General features: G+C 45.9%; 1 protein-coding gene across 1 annotated transcript; it reads right to left on the bottom strand.

The window, feature by feature from the left end:
* Nucleotides 1-2,379: 2,379 nt before the first annotated feature.
* Nucleotides 2,380-11,849, bottom strand: LOC133279296 (mitochondrial carnitine/acylcarnitine carrier protein). Its single transcript, XM_061472846.1, has 9 exons — nucleotides 11,631-11,849; nucleotides 10,610-10,702; nucleotides 8,533-8,660; nucleotides 6,288-6,378; nucleotides 5,459-5,576; nucleotides 4,267-4,339; nucleotides 3,609-3,718; nucleotides 3,043-3,167; nucleotides 2,380-2,526 (listed from the first exon to the last, which is right to left on the bottom strand). The coding sequence occupies exons 1-9, from the start codon at nucleotides 11,733-11,735 to the stop codon at nucleotides 2,464-2,466; spliced, it is 906 nt and encodes a 301-aa protein (XP_061328830.1). The 5' UTR covers nucleotides 11,736-11,849; the 3' UTR covers nucleotides 2,380-2,463.
* Between the last annotated feature and the right edge of the window lie 4,986 nt (nucleotides 11,850-16,835).

Genomic DNA, 16,835 nt, shown 5'->3' with positions numbered 1-16,835 from the left:
TGGGATGGGAGGGAATACAAACTACAGCACACAGCTCATCACCAAGCCTGGAGGTCACAGCCTTCCTCAGCAGGATGGGTGGGGGGCTCTTCCTTTCCAGCTGCCTGCCCGTCCTGACCCAGTTGTGGATTTGTGCAGTTCAACCGGCGCAGGTGCAGCTGCCACAAGCGGATGCAGGGTCCTGCAGCAGCAATGCTGACTTCCGTGACTCTGACCTTGAGGGTTTGTTGCACCCTGCTGACAGCCCCAGACAGCCATCTGCTGGGCAACTGTTTCATAACTAGCCCAGAGCAACCAGGATGGTGATGCTCTTTTTCCCTGCTTCCTAGGGGTTGAGGAGGAGCTCAACAGGGCAGCTGCAATGGGCAGTTTAAGCATCAGTGTCTGGAATTTTAAGACAGATACATATCCTCCCCAGTAAACGTCAGTATTTCTGGAGTTAGTGGGTAAGACATAAGAGGGAAGAAAAAAAATCCATCCTTAGACCACTTCCTAAAGCTGAAAGCTGCTTCTAGTCATCACAGGAGTCAGAAATGTGGCCAGAACAGCTAGGGAACCAGAGTACAGGAGAGCATCTGGGGGTGAGGCAGCACAGAGCAATAAAAGCAGACCTGGTCCTCTTGAAACTAGTTTGGATTTAGCCACAGTAAACCTAGAATTGTGTTTAAAACCATTTGAGAGGTTAGTGTCCTTTATGCACCACTTCGCTGAACCAGTATTAACTCGGCAAGAATGGGGAAGCATCTCCAAGTAACTGGGATTCTCCCACGACAGGAGCTAGCCCACTCTGTAAAACACAAGACAGACTCTGTGGAAGGCAAGTTCCCATCTGGTCCTTCCAAAGAACTGGAAAGGAAAGTGGGATTCAAGGTTTCTGCAGCAGCACCGGGTGGGACGAAAGCTCTCAAGGCTGGCCCTGCCTGTGGAAAGCCAAAGGTGCAGACTGTGTCCTTACGATACAGGCCTACAGACTGCACCAAACGAAGGAGAAACTCTCAGCATCCTTTCCTGTGGCCCATCAAGACCGATGCTTTCATGTACAGGCCCCCTCTACCTGTGTTCCAGGCTTCTCCCTGGAAAAACATAACCCACTTCCCACAGGCAAGATGTGACTTTTTAACAGTAAAATAACATCTGCAACACAGCTCCTAACAGGACTTGCATGACAAACATGTGAAGAGCAGAACATTCATTTCCACAGCTCGTGTCAGAAATCCAACAACTCAGAGGCAAGCAGTTAACAGCTACAGGCAGCACAACACATACTTCACAATCACATCTCAGAGTTAAGAACTGGAAAACGTTTGCAAAACTAACCATGCAAGAAGTGAATGAACAGCAGCACACGTTCCAGCCTAGCAATAGTTAGCTTTATTGAGTTTCGTAACACTGCATCAAAACCAAGAGAAATTAGAATTCCTTTTTGCTTCTCAACATTAGTCATTTCTCAATGAAAATGTGATCATGTTTAATGATATTAAGAGATAACAAGGAACAGGAGCAAGAATAAAATTAGGTAAGATGCAGAGCCAGCGTCCCCTTCCTGTACTCCCCCTGGTGTCAGAGCAGTGCAGCTCTCGGAAGTGCTGTTAAATTTTGTCAGGTCAGTGTCAGGGATTGAATCCCAGGACGCAGCAGCTGATGAATCAAATATAGCATGGGTTGCTAGGAACTGTGCTGTACTTTTGAAGTCACATTTGGGTATCTTCAGTGGGACAGAAAGGGATTTATGAGAAAAGTTCAGGTTAATCAAACACGTTTCCCATCTGGCTGCCTCAGTAAAGCTTAGTACAAATGTTAAGCGTAATTCATTTTCCCTACTACTTCCACAGAAAAGACCAGTGTGCAAGATCCGATACAGCATCTGTAACACCTCCTGCCTCCTGAAACATAGCTCCGGCCTCCTCTGCTTAGTTCTGCGCTTGCTTCATTACATGCATATAAGCTGAAAACATAGGAATAGCCACAACTAAAACCACAGGAGACAAGAATGCTCTGACACCGCTTATAGACACTAGTGTGTGGTGTGCAGCTGCTAACGTACACCCTGAGTTAAGTACACACTGCCAAACAACTGTTTTGAGGAAGCTTTTCAGCATGAACAGCTACATGTTTCTTCAGTAAATAAAGAATTACATTATAAAAAGTGTCCCGTTCCTCCACGAGGAAGGACTTAAGGTTGCGTGTGTAATTGTGTAATAGTGATAGCTGTCTGTTAGCAGCAGTACTGCTGTGGTACATTGGCTCAGAAGACAGGTGAATCACCTCTGACTCCTCATTAACTCTGTTTCAGAGCTATGGCTTACGTTTCTGAACAGGACATAGCACCACGTAGAGAATGTGAGGAAGGCAAAAAGGTATTAGGCAAGCAATCATTCCTGAAACTTCAAGTGATCATTCATTTATTCCTTTGAGGCAGACTTGCACTCTCCTCCTCTCTCATTTCCAGAGACTTCCTAGTCTTCATAGACCTGGTGCAACCCAGTTAAGAAACTTCATAGCAACTTCAAACCCAAGGAAACATGCCTGGAAAAGAGAGAACACACAGAACATGTTAAGTATTCTAGAAACCTGATCCAAACTGTTTTTCAAATGCAGCACTATGCACACCTGATGGGGCTGATGTGGGAAGAGGAAGAGAAGAAAAAAAGGTCTTGAACCAGGGGCAAGAATTCTACTATATCTCTCCACAAAAAAGCACAATTTTTTCTCTGTTCAGTTCATTATTTACTGAAGGGGAGGCTGGTCTAAATTTAACCATGGATTTCTGTCTTCTACTGGATGTCAGGTCAGTAGAGAAAGACTATCAGAGAGTCAACAAAAGACTTTCACCCAAAGCTTTGAAGAAAGGTTTATTTGGTGTTCCTCCTAGACTAAGGCACATTTTTAGAACTGAGATACCAACAGCTAAAAGCACCTGCAGAGACAAGAATCTCACCGAAATGGTACAACACTGATCAGCCAGTTCTCTCCTCTGCAGACTGCAAACATTCCCTGTGAGCAGCCATCCCCAGACCCCAGCTGGGATCACAATTTACTTACTGCATTAGCAGGAAATGCCCTTATCATTACAGCTGTGAAGCCCTTATACAGAGATGCAACTCCTTCCTCTCTGATAAGTTCTCTCAGCACATCTCTAAAGCCATTTGGATATTTTCCTGGAGGAGCTGAAAGGGATGCAAACCACATTAGTAGCTGTGTGGTAGTCACAAGCATAAATTTAACAGCACAGGATTTTCAACGGGTTCATACTGCTATGCCATCTAGGTGACATCAGAATCAAAGCACTGCTTAAGCTATCTTGTGACAACATCTGCTCAGGAAAATTCTCTCTCTCAGTCAAAAGCAAGCAAAGAAAGAAAGACATCTTACTAAAGGCTCAGTAAACAGAAGGTAAGTGCTCACCATCACCACAAAAAATCTACATCATCTAGTCCACCAAACCACCTAAAAAGCTAGGAACATACTTGGGTTCTTCACGTACGTGTCTCAAGCTCAAGACATGCTCCTTCCCAGATGCATTCTCAGATGGCATCTTCCATTGCTGCCCATCCCATTCCCAAAGCACCACACTGAGTGCAGTTGTGACAAGCTGACATAAAACTCACCAGTCTGGAAACGGGATTTCAACACGTCTGGTGGAATGGCAACTGCCCAGTTGAAGATCCCAGCCAGGCCCCCAGCAAAGAGGATCCTTGCTGCACTGAGGTCATTCACACTGGGGTGGGAGGAAAGGAAAAAAGAAAACAAAACCAGAGAACATTAAAAAAGAAGCAAATTCTCATCTGTTTTCACTAAGGTGACAAAGAGGCAGCCCAGCTGAGAGCCAGAAGACAGCACAATGCTGCAGACACACACAGAGCACGGAGTCTGAGCAAGATTTCCAAGAATCAGAGCTTTGTGGGCAAATGTACTAACTCCACCCTACAGGTTCATTCAGCAGCACACAACAGCTGCTCTGTGAAAAAAAACTAAACAAAAGACCCAGCAACCAAAATCCCCCGCTCTGTGCACACAAAAGGGTGAAAACGAAGATACTTGAGGTATTGCTTACTTGGCTAATAAGATCTGAGGCTCAAATCTGAGAGAGCCTCAAATACACTTTTGATTGTCAGTTAACCCCAGCCCAAACGAGCTCAACTCACAAGACGAGCAACCATTTTATTTAATTTGTTTTGATGACACTGCTCTAAATCTCTTTGTATCTGGGGAGATTAGCCAGCAGTGCCTGAAAGTCCAGAAAATAATGACTGAGATCTCACTAACCTCTTTCCCTCAGGGGTCAGAATGTTCTTCAGCCACTCATACGTCATGAAGTACATTCCGCTGGCTGGGACATCTGGTGGGTAAACAGCAAAGACTATGAGTAGTGCCAAAGGAAGCCAAAAGCAGAGCAGCCCCATGCCAGCTCAGCACCACCACTGAGCACATCCCGATTCCTTTCTGAACCTCCTCTACAGACCAAATCTTCTGTTGCTCTGGACAGAGGAGCCTGAACTTTCCAATGGAGAGCAGGTGCTAAAGGCAAGAACAAGGCACCCTTTCGCAAGCACTTCTACAAGCAGCCTTTCAAGTCAGACTTGTAACCTGCCTGCCTGCTGGCTGTTAAGCTAATGATGGGAAAGCTCTAAGCTTTCTTAATTACTGCACAGCAGACCAGAACAGTTCAGGAGCTTTGCATACTATTTGTTCTAATAATTCTATTTTGGGTTGTTGTTTTTTTTTTTAAGGTACTCTGACAGCCGACTCTTGCCTGAACTGGAGAACCAGCCTGAGTTACGTTGCCAGAGTTACATTGGTACCTGCCACACTTCCATGAGAAGCAGAGGATTGAACAAATTCCTAAACTGGGATATCAAAGCACAGAAATTGGGAAATATTACCCCAGTACAGGGAACAATTTAACGCCTTTCAAACACTAAAGTACCAAAACACATGAAGGATTCAATGTCTGGCACAATTACTTCTGTTGTTGTGAGACAGGTCGTAACATCCCAGTCCAAAATAACCCACACCCAACTGGGTAGAAAGCAGAACTGCTGCAATCACCTCTTCAAAAGCAGCATGATACAGCGACAGTCACAGGCCTTCTCCAAGGAAGGAAAAAAAAAAAAAGGAATACACAAAGCCCACTTCTGTATTTGTCTTTGCTCTTTGTTCTCTCTGCTCCTCTCCTGAAGTCTCTCATTTCTTTTAGCTTCTCAGGTCTTAATTACTTTCTATATCCCTCTGATCCTTGTCATCTAATCTCTTCCTCACTCACTGAGAATCTCATGTTTATTTCTCAGTCCCTTTGAGGCATTGGAGTAGCTCTGCAGACTGCAAAAAAAAAAAAAAAGGAGGGTGACACAGCATCTTCAGTTGTTGAAAGGGACTGTGAGATCTATGATAACATGTCAGGCTTCCTCTCTTAAAGTACCCCACACAGAAGAAGCATGATGATATCCCCATCAGTTACCTCTCATGAGGGTGAGCACAGTCCCCTTGTATACGCCACGAATCCCAGCCTCACGGTACAGCTGTTTTGCACAGTCCAAAGAGCCACTGTATTTAGTTTCACCTGTAGCTGCCTGGATCTGAAGGATTAAAGTGATAGTTTCTGACTAGTGAAGGTTTCTGGCTGGTGAACAATCATTCAGCTAATAGTTAGAAAGCCATGTGTGTGTTTCCAGACAGGAAGGAGCGCATACTCATCCCACAGGCACTCCTGCATATGAAACCTCTGTGTCACTTCCTCAAACAGCTCTCTCACATTCAAGCTGAGGATCTGTTTACTGTTGCATGCAGAGACTAGATTCTCATTTATATTTCCATAGCATAAGCCTGAAACAACTGAAGTCAGTTAGGTAATTCTACATTTGCACTGACAAAAAGTCACCTTCAATTTGTATGTGTAGAAAAGCTTCCAATATATCATCATGTCACTATTTCATGTGTTTTGGAATGCATTCCTTAGTTCTGTATTGGGAACCTGTCAAGGTAACATTTCCATACTGAAAAAAAACCAGACTTTTCCAGACTTTGAAGTAGACCGAGGCATCTGCCAGTGCCAATACTAGATAGTATAAGGCTTGTACTCTGTAAAATCGCTAGAGCAATGAATGCTGTGTGTACTTATACTGTCATGGTGAGTTTGTATAATGCTTCTTCATGACACAGTTGCATTAAATGACAGTTGTCTCCTGTCAAAAAACAGAACAGAGTAAATACACTAACCAAAGAAGTTCCTGGTATGGAAAGACAAGACTCCGAAATTAAATTCTGATCACCACCATCCAATGCCTTACCTGTAAAAGGCACTTGATTCTCTCTCCGGGGGCCATGATTACTGTTGTGAACACACCTGACAACATGCCAGCAGCAAACAGCTGAGGATATCTGCCCAGGGAAACAGAAGAGACATTGACACACACAGTACATAAGAAATGAAGGGCAGAAAGACACCTGTTATCACCAGATTATGCTGTTCCACACAGTAGGAGTGGAACTAGAAATGCATCTGTTGCTTTTGATCAATGTGCCTAATCAATACATAATTAGAGCTAAACATTTAAGATCTCTAGGATTCAACATGCTGGTTCCCACAGCAATCATAACTCAGCTCTTCATATCCGTTGTATTAGTATTCCTTATACTTGCGTATTTTTACTACAGCATTCCCCATTCATTTTTATTCCCATAAGTCTCTTCCTCCTCCAGTCTCCCACACTTTTCAGTGATCCCAGCTTCCACATGTATTCCTACTTGTGCAATCAGGAGCCTCCCTTCTGTAACCTCTCAGTCCCTCACTCCAGCCTCTGCCAGCATCGATGCTGTCATCTCAGTCATTCCACATCTGCTTTCACATGGCAAAGTCTGTGACAGAAATTCCGTACAGAAGCATCATAAACTTATCTTCAAGTCCAACCTCCTGCTACCTCCTCTAGTAAGATGACCTAACATCTCAATTTAACTAAATTACACACCTCCTGCTTCTCTTCACTTGCCCAAGAGATGGCATTCTATTCAGGTTTGCTAGTTCTTCCACCTTCCTTTACTCTTTAAATTCCCATTAAATCTTCCTGACCATTCAGACCTCCTTCACCACTCCACACGCACCTCCTCCTCAAACTAAGCTTTGAGTTTTCTAGCTGACCTTGGGATTAGTCAGGCCTAGAAAAGATGGAGCAAAACCTGAGGAGCCTGTTCTATCTCCTTCCTTTCAAATCTTTCCTGCACTGGGAACCACTGCCACCCTGTCTGTCTCTAGACCTATAACCATGGTGCTAAGAGTCTGACTTTATTTTTAAGCCTCATGTCCAAAGCACACTGTGTCTTATTGTGTCAAGTCTGCACCCACAGCACAGCACAGCTGGGCACAACAGCAGTTCCACCATCTATTTGTTCTTTCTTTCCCACTGTTCTGCTTAAGAGGAGTTTCACATAAAGACTCAAAAACCTACACTGCTCTTCTCCATCTTGCTTCTTAAAGCGTCCCTTTGGTATGATGTATATAAAACACAAGGAACCGAGGCGATTAGGCTGCTGGAAATAAGCCCACAGCCCATTTGTTTCCTTGTACTGTCCACTCAGTACTGTCCCCCTGGTCTTACCCTTCAGCCTTGTCCACATGAGGACACTAAAACAGGGGGTGAGCAGTGCCCCAGCATCTCGGCACTGCTCCCTCTGAGATACGTGAGCAGAGGAAGCTCACTCTGTCTCAGCAGTGGTTAGTGCTGCAAAGCCACATGCACTCACACCACCTGGGCAGCCCCCATGCAGGCAAGGCTCCAAGAGAAACCACATCTCTGCACCCCACCATGCGTGGCTCAACACAGTGGACTCCTGATTTCTGACTGAGCTCCTTCATATTGCACAAATAATAGAATATAATGTTGCTAAGCTACAGTTCTGTTCCTGTAGAGATAGAAATCACAGCTAGTTAACAGAGCACTTTATAGGTGGGGGGCTTTTTTCATGCCTGAGTTAGCGTGTAGAAAACCACACAATGTTTTCTTAGCTTCCTACCTCTTTTCCAGAAGCTTAAACATGCTTGAGAGAAGGGCTGCTCATAAACACCTCCCTTCAGAAACTAGTAACAAAACATTTCTGTGGCTATTACTATACCCTGATGTAAGGACACAGCAAGAGTCACAGCTAACAGGGGAAACAGAACCAGTACTGTGAATGCTATCAAGACCGCTTGGCCATGAATTTATTTCTCCCATAGCTTCTGTTAGTAGCAAGACTGTTGGCAGACAATCATTATATAGCTCATACTGTACCCATTTAAACTGGAATTGTTCTTTAATGGCTCTTTCTTATGTAGAAAGAGAATTGCACTGCACCTGCCCACATGCTGTCTGTTTTTAACCTGTGCTATCAATCCCACACTTCCAGAAGCATTTAAACACAAGTGTTTTAATTTTTAGAACTATATTTATAAACTAGGAAAGGAGACAAATTTACATCACACTCAACATGCAACAACGCAGCAGCCTGCAAGAGCTTTGGAGTGCCTTTCCCAAGTGTCTCATTAACTCAGCAACTCACGTCAAAACGTCGTCAGGTTTTCTCTGCTGGAGCCTTTTTCCCAAGCCAAATCCAAAGAAACACACAGCAAACATGGGTGTCACTCCGATAATAGGGGCTGCCATTCCTCTGTACAAGCCTCGGACTCCCTGCAAGAAACAGTATCACAAGAATTAATTGGTTTTGCATAGACTTTGCACACATTGACTTACCAAGAACACCTACAATACAGTGTCAGTCATACGACCAAATTAATCACAGGGTCTGTTGTTCATTTGTAATGATACATGTTTAGCTGAGGCTCAGAGGTTGTTACAAGGCAAAGCTGTACTTCCTCAGAAACATGGGCACCACTTACACCCTTCTGTTCCAGTACTGGTCATCCTGTACTTATATCTCAAGTATGAAGAAATTCAGTTAAAAGCCAACAGAGTAATAGTCCTAAGGATTATATTGAAAGTCTTCTCTTATTAGTAAGTGTGCTTTATTAGTAAGTCACCAAATGCAGTACTGTAAAATCCTGACACTGAGCCTGAGAATGCTGGATTCACTCTTTAAATAAAGGAAGAGCCAGAGAGACCAACCTGAACAACTTCACTCCCCACACAAACTCAATTTGAAACGAGTTCAAGAACAAATTGTTGGGTTGTTTTTTTTTTCTCCCCTTCCCCAAGTCAAAACCTTCTCAGCATACAAATTTACACTCCTGATGTTTCCCTTCAGCAGGCTACACACATGGAAAAATTCTCATGCAGACCCCAGCAGCAGCCGTTATTCCATTTATCTTGCTTTTGAACTGAACTTTTTCTAACAGAAAGGAGTTATCTTCCTAGATAAAGGCTAGATGCACAAATTAAACATTTGCTGGGCTGTCCACTCCTTTCTTTCCTCTCCCAAAATAAATTACTGTATCTCAGTATGTGTCTGTACTCTTATAGGCACAACTGACTGTAATTAAACTGGATGTTGCTGAGAAAGATCAGACACTCCTGCTCAACCTTCCTGTGAGCAGTTCCCCGTTTCCATTTCCCCCAGAGGGAAAAAAAAGGCCTTGGAAGGGAGGTTTAATAGTTTTCCTCATAGAAATTGACGAGTATTGAGTAGGAGTTGAGAGACAGCATTCCTTCGAACTTCACATCACAAGGCTATTATTATGGTTCAGCTCTAATGTCTGTGCTTCAGCAGGGGTGTTAAAAAACACAGGAGATTCAGGGCTAGAAAAGCATTTCAGTGCTTTGTAGGAGAGACTAGGGAAGCTAGATTTATTTTGGTTGCATAACAACCTGTTAATACCATCATGAAAGAAGATTTTGGATATGATGCAGATCTTAGTTACCCAACAAGATCCAATGGTTAGAAATCAGACTTCAGATTAGTAAACCAACAGTTGGGCTTTACAGCCATTGTTTCCAAGTGGTAAATAGCTGCTGGGAAAACTTGTGGAGCAGAAAAATAGATTCCATGTCACTTACAAGACTTTAAACCAAGGTTGCCTGTCTTTCTAAAACCAAAACAGACTATGGTTCAATCACATGATAGGGCTGATTCGGGAGAGAAAACCACTGTCCACCTCCTGAAAACTGAATAAAACTGCTATAACTGTCCCTCTGTTATCAAAAAAACAAATAGAAAAAGAAAGAAAACTGCCTATTAATGCTCCTCTGCCTTCTTGTAGATGGTATAACACATTATAAAAGAAAGTAAAAATACTACTTGTATCAACAAGGTTGATATCCTACCTATATCAGCATTTCCAAAGACAACTCCAAATACCAAAGACAGCAAAATTCCACTGACTACAACAACAAAGCTGGCAAACAACTGCCAACATTCACTCCAGCCTATAACTTCAGGGATTATTAGCATGCCATTTTGTGTCTAACAAAATAAAGACATACACCTGGAGGTAATGTGGATGCCAAGTATTCCACAAATTTTGTAATCCAAGTATAAACTTGGATTAAAACCACTCCAACTGGTAACCCTAGAATGGTGTTGTCTCCAGGAGGGCAACATTCCCACATGATTCCATTCTTGTCACACAGAGAAACAACTGATGTTTTTGGCAGGCAATGCAGATGACATTCTAACACTGTACCTCTCCAACCAGAGTCTTTCTGAAGCAGTCAAAGGTCCCAGAGTAGAGCAAAGGCTGACCAGGCTGCGGCTTCGGCTGGGTTTGCAGTCTAACCTTGTGAGATAGGATATGAAAACAAAATTTTATTAAATAATACTATCTAAACTTCAATTCTGAGAATATCTCTATAAGAAATATATCCCTGGAAGTGCTCAAGGCCAGGTTGGATGGGGCTTGGAACAACCTGATCTAGTGGAAGGTGTCCCTGTGTGAGGCAGGGGGTTGGAACTGGATGAGCTTTAAGGTCTGTTCCAACCAAAACCATTCTATGATATGATGATACGAGATGACTGTTACAGAAAAAGCTTTGTGACCAGACTTTAGGATGTTGTTAGAAATTGATGCCACTTTCACCATTTGCAGAAAAAGATCAGTTTGAATTTCAGTGTATTTAATTATTAACATATTCAATGAATTAATTCCTGGGAAGACATCAGGATAACAACCCCACCTCAATACCTGAGAGCTAATATCGTGTCACTGCTTCACTTCCTCACACATATGGTGTGTGTGAGCACACCTCCTTCTGCACTCCATTTGTCTCCATGTGTCTGCCCTATGGCTCCATCCTGTCTGTCCCATGGGTCGCTTCCGACTCCTGCCTGACCCAGAGGGCCGGGTCCCCGCCGCAGCCCGGTGCTGACGGGATCAGCTTAACCTCCCGACTCCTTCCAACGGCAAGAACACCGACGCCCTTGTTTTAACGTTTCCCACAAACCAGCGGCTAACGGGACCCGGCGGCCTCCGCACCGACAGAGGGCGCCACGCCGCATTACCGGCCCCACGAGGTACACAGGCACCTTAAGCCCGTCCAGCCTCCCTCCGCGCGGTGCACGTCGGGATACGTAGTCCTCCCACCACCGCCCGCAGGCAGCCGTGCTTTTCCCCGCGCAGTGCCCGCCCAGAGCCGTAGTCCCCGCCGGCTGCCACGGCCTGAACCGCACCGCACGGCACCGGGCCCCGTCGGCGCCCACTGCCTCACCTTGATGGTGTCCAGCGGGTGCCCCACGAACACCAAGCAGACCCCCCCGAAGCCGCCAGCGAAAAAGTTCTTCACGGGGCTGATGGGCTGCGCCTGCTCCGCCATGGCGGCGCTGGGTGAAGAACAGGGCCAGGACGCTGCGTCTCCGCCGAATCTCTGCCGCCTCGTCCACCCCGCGACCTTTACCCCAGTGCCGGGCCGCGCGGCACGCCGGGATGCTGGAGGCGGTGAGCGCGGGGCAGGTCGGGAGCGCGGCAGGAGCTGCGGGACCTTCCCCCATCGAGCGCTGCTACCGGCTGAGGCCCCGCCGGACCGACAGCGGCTCCTGAGAGCACTTAGACGATGCCCTGGGGCGACCGCACGCCGCCAGCTCCATCACCTCACCTCCCTTCCGGGCCTGCCTTGTGCTCTGGGCTGGGGCCCCGCCCGGCGGAAGTGACGCCCCGCGGAGGCCGGTGCTTCCGGCGCGCAGGTAGCGGTGGCCTGGCAGGAGGAGCCCGGCGCCGCCCCCTGCCCGCCCCGCCGCCTCACGGCCGCGCTCCGCTGCGCCCGGTAAGTGCGGGGAGCTCTGATGGGGGTCGTCTGTGTCACGGTGCCGGGAAGCGGTGAGTGCCCGGGAAGTGCGGCCGCCGCATGCCGTGTCCGTGTCCGTGTCCGTGTCCGTGTCCGTGTCCGTGTCCGTGTCTCTCCGCCGGGTCCGGGCGGCGCGGCAGGTCCCGGGGTGGGGGGGGGGAGCCCGGCGGGAGGGACTTGGTGCCGCTTCCCTGGGACTTGTGCTCGGTTTAGTGCTGGGGTTGGACTGCCCCGGGGAGAAGCCGGGCACGGGCACGGGCTTTGCTGGGGCTCCCTGCTCCTGGCCCTTCTTCTGCAGCTCCCGGTTCTCCCGGGCCTCCCTTCTCCTGTTCTGGCTGTGCGGGACAAGTAGGGTTTAGTCTTGCACGCTTTAGAAAAGAGGTGGCCTATGAGGTAATTTAAGTGGAGTGGGCACCTTTCTGCCTGAGCTCAGAGCTGCTACAGAAGGAAGGCTTGCATAGGTATACGTGAAATAACTTGATAGATTGGAAAGGATGGGAATGAAATGGGTTGAATGAGTTGAGAAGGACAAGGCAGGCATGCTAGTATGAACAAAGACTGAGCAGTGGGAGGAGAGTGTGCCCATTACTTAGGGCTGTACGTGGAGAGCTCTGCAGAGTCATCTGTGGTGGAGACCAGGGGGTGTCGTTCTGGTTTCTCACTCTTGGGATGAAAAAATCCTATCCAAAATCTCAGTGGAGAAACTGCGAGGTGTATGTTCTGTGTATGCGATAGAGAATTCGGAGATAATCGGTGAATTACACATTTGGGTGACCTAAGGGAGGGTGTGATTAACGTTGATAGCCAGTGTGGAGCTGGGTTGTAAATGGTTTCAGAGAATAGTGTTGGCCTGTTTACAGTTTAGATGGATAAGTGGTTCAGGAGACAGACTTGAGTTACACTGTCTCTGGTTTGGAATTATCAATCAAGAGGCGAAAGGAAAAAAAGCCATCTCACGTGTCTGAGAAATACTACAAGAAGAGCAGAGGTGCATCCTTCAAAAGACTTACGATAGAAAGTACACAGAGGTAGAGACACAGGGCAAGAAATCAGAAGAGAATGACGCGGTGGGACAAGATACGAGGGAGTGAGGTCGGAGAGAGACTGATGGTGTCGCATTTGAAGCTGTTTTGTTTCAGAAGACCTTGTGGAGAAGATTTTTTGCAAAGCAGGAGTCGGCAAGAGGGCATCTCCATTGGAGCTAGCAGGCAGCAGAGCATAGGGGTGAGTGTGTTTGGGAGTTCCTGCAAGGAGACTGGAGAGAGCAAGGGGATTAAATTGTACCTGTGTTAGAGAAAATGAAGGAGTATCATGGATGAAGGTGGTAAAGAAGGACCTCATCCTCCCTTGGGTAGGAAAGCAATCTAAGTGCAGTTTAAAATTTTCTAATCTGATTTGGGGGATTACGGTAATTATTTAATCTAAAACCTCTTTGCTTTTTAGACCCTCTCTTTTGAGCTTAACATCTTTATTATCTTAAAAGCTAGTGCTGTCAAGTATCCCTGTGTCTTGCCTTATCTTCAGAGATCTTGTGATTTGCTCGTGAATGAGGGCATTGGTCTGAGTGTTAGGTGAGTTCTGTTCCTCATTTTCCTAGTACCCTGTTATGCTTTGTCCACTGAGATAGTGCCTTAGCTTTCCTTTCTCCACATGTCTGAGTGACATTCCATTATGCTGGAAGTGGGCTCTTTCCTAGAGTGTTGTGACAGGAGTCATGAAAGTCATCCTGTCTGCAGACTGTTTTCTGCCTGATGTGTCCCATTTGCCTGTGCAGACGGTTCCCCTGTTCAAGTGTGTTAGTGTCACAGAGAAACATTTCTGTGCTCTTCTGAGCCTCCTCCCCAGTGACTGGTACGTAACTGCTGAAGTACCAGGTGGGCCTGTTAGTCTCCTTACATACCTAAAAACACCTCCTTGCTTGGATGGGACTCGACAGGTGTTGAGAGAGCAAATGAACCCAGTGTTTGGGGTTTTTTTCCCACCCCTAGGGTGTGGGATGATCTGAGTGAGTTTGGGAAGTTTCCTGACTGGTGGAACTTGCCTGGGCTTTGTGATGCTCTGAGGTTGGCTGAACAAAGCTGTGGCACATTGGGCTATTGATGGCTCTGTAGGAGTGTTCACAGTTATTCCTTTAACATAAGGTTAAGATCTGTTAGTTTGTATGCAGGAAGTCAGTGTTCGTACAGATTAAGCCCAGAACTAAATCATTAAGCAGGACAGAGGGAGGGACGATTTAGGTTTGCCTTGTGTCTGTCAAATCAGATTTCATGCCTGTCTCTTTCCAGTATGGAGAGATGGTGCTTCTGCTCCTCTGAAGTTCAATGGGAAGCAGTGCTTTAAAATACTTGTGTGCTGCTTATTTTGTGGATGGCTGAGGAATCAAGAAGCAAATGGAGGGAATGGATACCAGAATTCAAGGGATAATACAATTACCTGCTAGCCTTCATCTTCTCTCAGTGGAGGTTTGTGTCTGCTGCCCTTCACATTAATTGTACATCACATCTCTCCCTGCTGTGCTGCTTGGCCAGGTTGCTGGAAACAGAAAGCAAACAAGTTGAGAAAACGTAATGTAATTTGTGGTTGTGATTTCCTGTGCTCTGAAGTCAGGATTCTCACAGCTTGATCATGGTTTCCCCAGCAGCTAGAGTGGGAATACAGTAACACAGTAATACAGTGGGAATATATTTGAGTAACAGAGCTAACGACATAGTAATGCAAAATGCAAACATGTGTAAGAAGTGCAAACCACATCACACCCTACGGGGTTTGATGAATTTCACCATTTCTTTTGCGATAGTATTGAGGAGCGTTAAATTGGGTGCGTGTGAGAGATCTGTTTGCTTGTCTTAATTTCCAAAGTCCTGCTCAGTGCTTGCGGTTCTGAAGCGATGTGGACTTGTACAGGGTGTCACAGGTGGCCTTTCTGGCTCCTGTGGTCATAGTTAAGGGGTTAGTGTTTTTGTGTTCAGGAAATGAATGTGATGCTTTTCTGCAGCACTTCAGGCTTCTGGTAAAACTTAATACCATAAATTTAGTTGTGTATCTCTGAAAAGATCTGTAGTGAAGGTTATGCAGCCGCTTGCCAAATGTCAGAAGTCTCAGGGCCCACTCTGGGAACTAGGATGCAATGGATTAAACCAGTCTGAGGTTTTAGACCTTGCCTGTAAGAGCAGCTTTGGCTTTGCAGGTACAGGAGTCGTCTTCTTTTTATAACAGAAGAAAAACGCCCTGGAAGCTGGCATTGTCAAGGAAAAGGCTGTTGTTTGGGAATACTCCCTGCACACTTAGCTAAACCCTGTGCCCTGCTGTGTGCCTGCACCAGTGCTTTCCGGTTTGAGTTGACAGCCCTGTGTCCTGAGTTGTGTGGACTTGGGTTATTAGCTGCCCTTTGCTTCCTCCCTGTGCATCCTCAGCATTTTCCTTCCTGTCAACCAGAGGGAATTGTCCACTTCTGAGTTTTGCTGGGAAAACACCTAGGCAGGGGCTGAGCTGAGTGCCATGGGGTGTGTTGACAGCACATACGGAGCGCAGTGTAACGTGCATGGGGTACCGATGCTCTCAAACACTATGTTAGGTTGGAAAGAATAGCTGCAGTGAGTACAGCTGGGGAGTCTGATATCAATCTTTTACCTGTGTGCTGTCTTACAGCTTTCTTGCTGCATTTCTTTTGCTCTGAATCTTTCCAAGAAGGAATCTCATAGCTATTTTGTAATGCCTCTGGCGTAGCATCTTGCTCAAGTGTTAGTTTTTGTAATTTATTTCTGAATCTCCTCAGGATGGCCTAACAGCTTGAGAAATACGTGTGCTGAGATTTCCTAGATGAGTCCTACTGATCCTGTTTGTTGGCAGCTGCAGCCGAAATTGTTGCTATCCTGTGTAGGAAGAGTGGATGGATTAAAGCAATGTGTAAGTGTGGAGAAGGTTTAACCCGAGATCCCCTTTCTTGAGTATGTGGCCAACTAGGTTATGCACTGGTGGTTTCACAAATCATGCGTATAACACCAGCAGTATTTGTCATTCCCAGTCTGCATTCTGCCCCCCTAATATGCTTCTAGTCTTGTGAACTGACGTCAGATCTCTGCCTGCCAGAGGGTGAGTGATGGGGTACAGATTACAACCCTATCATGAAGCACAGCTCGTACACTGCTGCTTGTCAGACCTTTTCCATGGTATTGAGTCCACCAATTCCAAATTGTGTTTCTTTCCCTGAAGTCTGTAATCAGGAGGGGGCCTGCAATGTCAGGCAAATGTAAGCAGTACTGTGAGTGAAAAGGTGGAAGGCTCTTTCTGACAATTTTAAGGCTGATTGAACCCAAGATAAAAGAACAGGGTGTTTGATTTTGTTGTGACTTTGTCTTTTTATCCTTGATAAGTGAAATTAATTTGAATTCAGTTTTATAAACAGCCTTCTAATGCTCAGAAACCTGTAAGAGATGCAGAGGATTTTGACAAGATGTTGAACACTGATGTGACGTTAATCACAGCTCAGGTCCTTGCAACCTCAAGGGTTTTCTACCAGGACTGCGTATTGGAAGTCTGTCTGAAAGAGAGGTAGATCAGAGCAAAGGAGAAAATGTGGTCCAAAAAAGAAAGCTTTTTTGTTGCCCTTTTATTTCTTCTTAATTCCTAATA

Source organism: Pezoporus flaviventris, unplaced genomic scaffold (assembly GCF_033815535.1).
Source record: "Pezoporus flaviventris isolate CSIRO_AGI_PZ_B2104156 unplaced genomic scaffold, CSIRO_AGI_Pfla_v1 ptg000073l, whole genome shotgun sequence".
Lineage (NCBI taxonomy): Eukaryota > Metazoa > Chordata > Aves > Psittaciformes > Psittacidae > Pezoporus > Pezoporus flaviventris.
This window is presented reverse-complemented; position numbering and strand designations above follow the sequence as displayed.

Bases quoted from the DNA above. Each gene is read 5' to 3' on its own strand.
- LOC133279296 (XM_061472846.1), bottom strand. From the start codon at position 11,735: ATGGCGGAGCAGGCGCAGCCCATCAGCCCCGTGAAGAACTTTTTCGCT. The intron at 8,661-10,609 runs GTACAGTGTTAG...TGTTTCTTGCAG, and splicing joins GAAAGACTCTGGTTGGAGAG to GGAGTCCGAGGCTTGTACAG. The intron at 5,577-6,287 runs GTAAGGCATTGG...TTAATCCTTCAG, and splicing joins GAATCAAGTGCCTTTTACAG to ATCCAGGCAGCTACAGGTGA.